The following is an 8591-nucleotide window of genomic DNA, read 5'->3' as shown; positions in this document are numbered from 1 at the left end:
GGTGCTACTGTTCCTACAGGGAACCATGCTCAATCTCCTGGGATAAACCATAATGGAAAAGAATATAAAAAAGAATGTATATATGTGTGTAACTGAGTCACTTTGCTATACAGCAGAGACTGGTACAACACTGTAAATCAACTCTAGTCCAATAAAAAAAAGCCACCAAAAACCAAAACAGAAACCTCATAACATTAACATTATTAGTACAATACTATTAACTAAACTACAGACTTCAGATTTCACCAGTTTTTCCACTACAGTCCTTTTGCTGTTCCAGGATCCAATTCAGGATACCACATTGCATTTATTTATTTACTTACTTACCACATTGCATTTAGATTCGAGTTTTTAACTCTGGATTTTCCTATACTTAAAACAGTAATGAATTAGTGACATTCAGCTGTTGTACAGAAACTGTATCAGAAGCCCCCTGTGTCTACTGGCGTATGCTTTGTGTTTCCAGAATCAGCCGTTTGCCCTGGTGCTCCTGATGAAATCCCACAGCAGCTTTGTGGGTGTGTGGAAACTCTGGACAGTTCCAGCCTATCTGATCTGGGTACCAATGGTGGTCTTCAGGGCTCCCAGTGGCACACCCTGAACCTTCTGCCACCTGTTCCCTCCTGGATCTTGAGTCCCATTTCTGTTTGCTGATCATTGTGCATATGGCATTCTTTGCTCCCAGTTTGCCCAGTTTATCAAGTAAGACTTTGGAGCCAGAAAGTCATAAATTCAACCCCCAGCTTCCCAAATATCCAGTAGTTGTGAGACGTTAAGCAAGTCACTTAATTGCTCTAAAATTCAATTTCCTCCTCTGCAAGATGGGGACAGCAGCGCCCATACAGAGAGGGTTAAATGGAGGGAATGGATGGCACTAAGGGGGGTCCTGAGTACCAGGCAGGAGCCCCTGCACTTGCTGGTGGTGAGGGGCGGGCACTGAAGGGTTTGAGAAGGGGAGTGACGGCACTGGGGCTGCACTTGAGAAAGTCAAATGGAGGAGTCCTGGTGTAAGCAGGGCAGTGGGAAACAAGAGGCCTGCAGGGAATTAGCGAGGAGGCTATCATGTTCATTCCCGTGGAGCAGAATGGGGGCCTGGAGTGGAGACTCTTGAGACAGTGTGTGGTGGTACCATCAACTGAAACAGAAATAAACAGGATGCAGGAATGGAGAGGAGTAGGGACGCCAAGATGACTAAGTTCTAGGTCCCGGTGAAAAGGAGAATGTGATGTCATTAACAGAGGCAGAGAAATCAAGATGAAGAGGGAATTTGTGGGAGAAAAATGCATTTGGTTTTATTCCTGTTGCTCCTGAGATACCAAGAGACCATCCACATAGAGATATGCAGAAGCAATAATTGTGGCACTGGAGCCTGGGAGAGGCCAGAGGATCTGAGCATTGTGGCCAGAGCGGTGGCCACTGAAACCAAGAGCAAATGGGACCACCAAGGAAGAAAACGTAGGTGAGGCCAGAAGTTGGGGGCAAAGACTCACTTGTGCCCGATGGTTCAAAGAAGGGTAAGAGAGACAGAAGAGTTACTGAGAGCTACAATGTATGAGTCAGCTCTGGCTGCTGTAACAAAGTACCACAGACTGGCTTAAACAACAGAAATTGATTTCCTCACAGTCTGGAGGCCAGAAGTCCAAGGTCAAGGTGTTCACAGAGTTGGTTTCTTCTGAGGACTCCCTCCTTGGCCTGTGGATGGCCTTTTTCTCACTGTATCTTCACATGGTCTTCCCTCTGTGTCCTAATCTCTTAAAGGATTCTAGTCATACCGGACCAGGGCCCACCCATATGACCTCAACTTACTTGAATCATCACTTTAAAGGCCCTATCTCCAAAAAGAGTCACATTCTGAGGTACTAAGGTTCATGACCTCAATGTAAGAATTTTTGTCATCAGGGCATGGGGGTCGCCACAAATCAGCCCATACATAACACAGTTACAAACAGAAAATGAGTGGTCCCTCCCCACTCCCCCATCCCCACCAAGTGAATTTTGAAAGAGCTCCAGGAAAGGGTTTCAGAAAGGATGGGGGCTGGCTACTTGCCTGTTTTCTCTCAGATCCCCTCCCACCCTCTGCAAGGAGTCCCCTCTCTCCAGTGATTCCCAAGGAAGGAGGTTCTTTGATGCTCCTTGCTGTGTGGCTTCCAGAGAGGTTCAGCCACGGGACAGCAGAAGCCAGAGGAATGGAGAAGCCAGTGGAAGTTCCCCTTCTCTCCAGCTCCGCCAGCATCCACGGCAGCAGCTGTTTTTTCCCTGTGGCTCCATCTGGCTTCCCCCAGGCACCCCTGCCTCCTAGGCTGAGGTCACCCCACCTTCCTGCAGGCGGGTAGCAGCTTTCTGCTGTTTCTGTTCTCTCCATCGCCTCCCTGTCCGTGTTTGGTGAGTCAGCACCTTCAGAGTGTCTGTAGCCAACTCTCAGTATTAAATCCTCCATCAGTGGTTTCTATTTCCTTGACTGGTAGAGACAGAGACACCATTAGCCAGGGAGGCAAATGGTGCGGAAAAATGGGAGGGATGAAAACTGAGAATGGTTAGATCTTTGAGCAATGAGGGGAGAAGCCACGGTTTTAGGTATTAAGAAGGGAATCTCTGCCAGTCTGTTGGGCATATACCAATTCCCGTTGAGGTTTTAATTTGCAGGTGCTTTTGAGATTGAGCACCTTTTCATGTTTATCTGCCAAATGGTTTTTTTAAAAAATAAATTTATTTATTTACTTATTTATTTTTGGCTGCATTGGGTCTTCGCTGCTGTGTGCAGGCTTTCTCTAGTTGTGGTGAGCGGGGACTACTCTTCGTTGCGGTGCGCGGGCTTCTCATTGCGGTGGCTTCTCTTGTTGCAGAGCTTGGGCTCTAGGCACGTGGGCTTCAGTAGTTGTGGCATGCTGGATTATTTGCTACAAAATTAATTTTTGACCAAGGGTAGTGGTGGTGGTGGTTGGTTTGATCCCTACCTTTATAGGGCCTGGGCATTTGCTAATCAGCAAGATTTAAATAACAATTGTTTCCCTCTGAGGCCCTGATCCTGGCCCAAGCCTCTGATCTGTTCTTTGGCTAGTAGCTTATTTCTATCTATACATTTTCCTTTTTGAGTGTAAACCAATAATAAAAAGGACTATTGGTTTAAAAAGCTTAATTCACTTGATTTTTAACTGCATATGTGTATGCAGATAATCATACTGACATTTTCCAGACAGTCAAATATTCAAAGAAAAGCTCTTCACATTTTATACTTTTTACCAACGAAACCTCATGATTTAAATTAAATATCTGGGGAATTCCCTGGTGGTCCAGTGGTTAAGACTGTTTTTTCACTGCTGAGGGCTCAGGTTCAATCCCTCGTTGGGGAACTAATATCTCACAAGTCCCAGGGCATGGCGGGGGAGGGGGGAAATTAAATATCTATTTATTTTTTTGGAGGCCAACTTTTCAAATAGATGGCCATTCTTGAGACTCTGGGGATCTCTGAATATCATTTGTTTTTAGCAGTCCAACACTGTTGTGGAGGGAACAGTTTTCTTTTATCTACAAAATAGAGACTATGTACTTTAACTGCTAAAAGTGAACTGTTTACAGTTCAGCTACTTATTTATTTTGGCTGCACCGGGTCTTAGTTGTGGCACTCGGGACCTTTAGTTGCGGCATGCGGGCTCATAGTTGCGGCACGTATGCCGGATCTAGTTCCGTGAGCTGGGATCAAACCTGGGCCCCCCCTGCATTGGGATCAAGGAGTCTTACCCACTGGACCACCAGGGAAGTCCCTACAGTTCGGCTATTTAAATTTCAGTGTCTACTCAAGTTTCCTACTAGACTCGGGTTATTTCAAAAACAAACTATCCTTCCCAGCTCTGGTCATTTGACTTATTAGCGTTCTGAATGCTTTCCAAGTTCAGACAGAGCTGATGTCAGTATAACAGGCTTCCCCTGGGGAGGAGCAGTCATCTATTTAATGGGGGCAGGACAGCTTTCCCTAGAGAAGTAATATTCTTTTGGCTTACACTCTGCCCTGTCCCCAAACCATCATTTCCGGGGCATGTCTCCTAAGGGCTGGAGACTAGAGACCGATTATGGGAAAGTAGTTGTACTTTTTTTTTTGGTGGTGCTGCATGACATGCCTGATCTAGTTCCCCGACCTGGGATCGAACCCTTGCCCCCTGCAGTAGAAATGTGGAGTCCTAACCACTGGACCACCAGTTTAGTCCCAGGGAAGGCTGTTGTTAGAGAAAGCCAATCATTCTGATGGATTACTACTGAGGTGGTCTTCAGTCACTTGGCTGTCAAGCAGTGCCTTCCTTCCTGTAGTGACGTTCCTATGAATCACAGAGTCTTGCTTTTAAATTCCTACTCCGGTCTTTTTCTCTGCACCAATTTGGAAGAGGCTTGTTACGAGTCTAGAGCAACCCAGATGCAGGGAATGACAGAGGTGGCTTTAGCACTGCTTCTTGAACTTTGTGAATCACCTGGGGATTTTGTTAAAGTGCCAATACTGATTTGGTGGTTCTGGGGTGGGGCATGGGATCCTGCATTTCTAGCAAGTCCCCAGGTGATCCCAATACATCCAAGGACCAAATTTTGAGTAGTGAGGGACTACAGGATGTGAATCAGGGACATATACAGTAAGATCCCCTGATGTCTTATTTTTACATCTTTCCCCTTTGCTATCTGGGGATGATGAACCTAAGCTCCATCCCTGAGCCTTTTCACATCATTTTATGTGGGATCATAAACAGGGCCTACTGTGTGACTTCTGTTATTCCTCCCCTTCTACCAGCCTTACTGTATTCCTTCCTGGGCGTAAATGGTATCAGTGTTCCTCAATCCAAGGGTCCGGAAGGGACCTTACCCCCTTCTCAGTTCATACTGACCCACTATGGTCCCCATCCTTTGTAACCGAGAACTGGTTGATCCTCACGTTTTCCCATGATGTTTTCTGAGACCATGACATCCTGAAGCATCTAAGGGCAAACCTGGAAAGTTCCCATCTGGCCAGATGGAGTTATGGTGCCTGTGGGAAGCAGAGGGTGCAAAGCTCTTAAGGAAGTTGGAAAAACTAGGAATGCTTGTCTCCTTCAGGTAGAAGAGATGACCTCTCCATTCCTAGCTGGGCGGGGAGGAGAGGCTGGTCCTTAGAGCCATAATTTAGCAAACTCCAAGAAGGCTAAGTGAAGTGCTCTTCCAGTAGAACATTAGGGTTAATCACTCTGTTAAGCCTTTTCATTTTCTAAATTCCTGACTGCTTAGCCCTGTGTTATCGTGGATGGGAGGAGTCCCTCCTCAGATGAGACTCTGGCTCATTTGTTCCTCTAGTGACACAATTTTAGGTCTTGTTACTGCGCCAGAATCTACTTCCCAACTGCTGCTGCCCTGTAGGCACATGCAGGATGTGGCTTCAGCCCTGCTCATCGCTTCTTGTCTTTTTACAGTTTTTGGTCCACTTGATGCTTGTCTTGTTTTTGAGTCTAGTTATTTCCTTTTGGTTTCTCTCTCTTTTTAAATGTATTGTTGCTATATGCCACGAGAAGAATTTTCTATGTCATCTGAGAGGAAGCCTGAGGGTCTGAAAGTGGGCTTCCTATACTGCTGTTTTAAAGCAGATGAATAAATGGTCAGGGTACTTAAAAATCAGCCCTGGGATTAAGAAAAGACTTGGGAGTGGCCTCCCTGACTGCTTTTACTGCCGTATGCCATCCACTTACATCGAATGCCAGAACAGGAAGCAACCTAGGGAAAACCTCTGCTCTGCGTCAGAGCTGTTGAGGACCCTGTTCTTTACCTACTGCCTTAAAAAAAAAATGAGGTTCCAGGGAGAAACCTCTGTCAGCATGAGGAATCATGATGCCTCTCTCAGGGGACAAGAACATTGAATCCTGTATCACTTTCTCTACTGATCTTAGGATATCACAGTGAAACTGGTGACCCGCGTATTCAAGAGCACCAGGCCGCCTTTTCAGTGCTCCTGTCTTCAACTTGTTTCCTGTCCTTACTTTAAGAGTCCAGAAATACACTTATTATTGCACTGTATGAATTTATGTCATTTATCTTAAAGTCCTTTTTGCAGGAAGGCCTAGTATAACCTAATAAAAACAGCCTCACCTCATCTTCCCACTCGGACTGGGCAGCGGTTGTGTGTATCAGCACACTTTGGCTCCTGGTACGGTGCTGGCTGGTTAATGTCGGCTGCTGACGTTATAAACATATACACGACCCCTTCCTCATTCCGCCTCCCACCCCTCAAGCAAAGGAGGCCAGACTCTGGCTTAAGCGGGCTACCGGGCTTACCCCCCAGGTCCCCAACCTACCTCACCGCCCGCCTTCTCCCTCCATCACGTTACCTCCACCCTCCACCCTGAATGGCCTCCCCTGATCCCCTCCCACTCACCTCCCCGGGCACGGCCTCTCTGCGCTCCTCCCTGGGCTGGGCAGCCCGGGGGCACCCTCTGCACCGCCGCGAGGTCGCGAACGTGGGGTCTGGGGAGCGGCAGGCTCCGGGGCTCCACTGCACGCGATGCCCATGGAAGCCTGGATGAGACCGAAACTGTGACAGGCGATCTGGTCTCCTCTCCACGGGGTGCCGGCGCGAGCGTATGGTCGCCTGGCTCTTGGCGGTGCAAAGTAGGCTTGTGCCTGTGCGGAGGCGATTAGCACCTGAGCAGTGCCCACCTAGAGCCTCTTTCCTGACATCCTCTCCCGCCTACCCTGTGGGCTGGAGTTTGGTTGAACCTGATTTCAGAGAAAGACAGCAAATCCTCAGCTTTCTGTCAGGTGTTCCCGAGGTGACAAAAACTGCCCTGTCCCCCGCTCCTGTCAGCTGCGTCATTTACCAGTCGGGCACCTACTGATTATCTCTGAATCTTTTTAGTTTCGGTTTGCACACAGTCTTGTCTTTTGGCCCAGTACTTAGCCTGGTGGCTATAAGGCTGTAAGTTCAACCGGCTCTGTCACCCCCAGTGTGACCTGGGACTGCCGTTTGATCTCTGCAAAACCTCAGCTCTCTTTCTGTGAATGGGAACAATAGTTCTTCCCACTCAGCTATCAGAAATGGGCTTCACAGTGCAGTTCTGTGCAAATTTCCATTGACTTCACCCACTTTGTCATTAACATTTAAAAGTGTTTTGCTTTTGATGGGTTTCTTGTCCTTTCCTCTTCCTTCTGGAAAGTTCGATCACTCATAGCATTAAAATGAGATTTTCTTTGTGTGTAAAACCATACACCATGTGGGAATTAAAATCTTATCTCAGGTTTGAATATTTTGTTGAGGTTATGCTTAGACATGGGATTATACTTTGATGCTACAAATCAAAAATACCCATCTGGGACTTCCCTGGTGACGCAGTGGTTAAGAATCTGCCTGACAATGCAGGGGACACAGGTTCGAGCCCCAGTCCGGGAGGACCCCGCATGCTGAGGAGCAACTAAGCCCGCGCGCCACAACTACTGAAGCCTGCGCGCCTAGAGCCCGTGCTCCGCAACAAGAGAAGCCACCGCAGTGAGAAGCCCGCGCACTGCGACGAAGTGTAGCCCCCGCTCGCCGCAACTAGAAAAAATCCGCAAAAGCCCGCGGGCAGCAACGGAGACCCAAAGCAACCAAAAATAAATAAATAAATAAATTTATTTATTTTTTAAAAATACCCATCCTTGTTGGTATACTGTATAACACAGAATATGATAAGTTCTAAGAGAGTGCATATGTAATATCGCCTAGGTGTTCATTCATTACATACAGTGGACTCCTGAGGGAAGGAGGGCTTAATTCTTGTAAGGAACCCTGACTGAGAAAGATAATAAAATGAGGAAAAATTGAGGGGTGGATTTTTTTATAGTAGTGGTTTCCAAACTGGATTCATTTACTTAAAAAATAACCTCTAGGGACTTTCCTGGTGGGGCAGTGGTTAAGAATCTGCCTGCCAATGCAGGGAACACGGGTTCGATCCCTGATCGGGGAAGATCCCACATGCCACAGAGCAACTAAGCTCATGCGCCACAACTACTGAGCCTGCGCTTTAGAGCCCGCGAGCCACAACTACCAAAGTCCCCACGCCTAGAGCTCGTGCTCCACAACAGGAGAGGCCACCCTGATGAGAAGCGCACACAGCTCAAGGAAGAGTAGCCCCCCTGCTGGCTGCAACCAAAGAAAGCCCGCGCGCGCAACGAGGACCCGCAGCCAATCAATCAATCAATTTATTAAAAAAAAAACCACCTCTAAGAGATTTAGATTAGAATAGAAATAATGAACATCCAAAAAATAATGAGATGCAAATGTCTTTAATTCTCTTGGGAGACAGTTTTACTTTTGCACATCTCCATGACTTTATTGGGCTTCTGTTAGCTTTGATAACTGTAACTAATGCTCTTCAGCCCTTGCTGACTGCTCCAGCAGGGTGTAGGGACACCTGGGCCAAACTGGCTTTGGGCTTTCGGGGTTTTTGTAACTTGCTGTCTTCCTTAGAGCTTTGCCCAGAAATCACTGTCTCACAGAGATGTCCCTGACTAGATGTGACCAGATGTCCCTGAGTTTCCAGACTAGATGTGACCAGCCAGCTCTGTATCCTCAAAGACTTTAAATTGCACTTCATATTTCCAGTTTTAATTTT

General features: G+C 47.1%; 1 protein-coding gene across 1 annotated transcript in view; it reads left to right on the top strand.

Moving 5' to 3' along the window:
* The first annotated feature begins 1499 nt into the window (after window positions 1-1499).
* The window catches only part of HLCS (holocarboxylase synthetase), a 198131-nt gene continuing 191039 nt past the window's right edge, over window positions 1500-8591 (top strand). Inside the window, exon 1 of the mRNA XM_024758419.1 lies at window positions 1500-1514. Within this exon, the coding sequence (XP_024614187.1) occupies window positions 1500-1514 (15 nt within the window). The remainder of the gene's footprint in view (window positions 1515-8591) is intronic.

The sequence above is a fragment of the Neophocaena asiaeorientalis genome, unplaced genomic scaffold (assembly GCF_003031525.2).
Source record: "Neophocaena asiaeorientalis asiaeorientalis breed wild unplaced genomic scaffold, Neophocaena_asiaeorientalis_V1.1 scaffold45, whole genome shotgun sequence".
In the NCBI taxonomy this organism is placed as follows: domain Eukaryota; kingdom Metazoa; phylum Chordata; class Mammalia; order Artiodactyla; family Phocoenidae; genus Neophocaena; species Neophocaena asiaeorientalis.
Note: the sequence above shows the minus strand (reverse complement) of the source record. Positions and strands in the feature narration are given on the sequence as shown.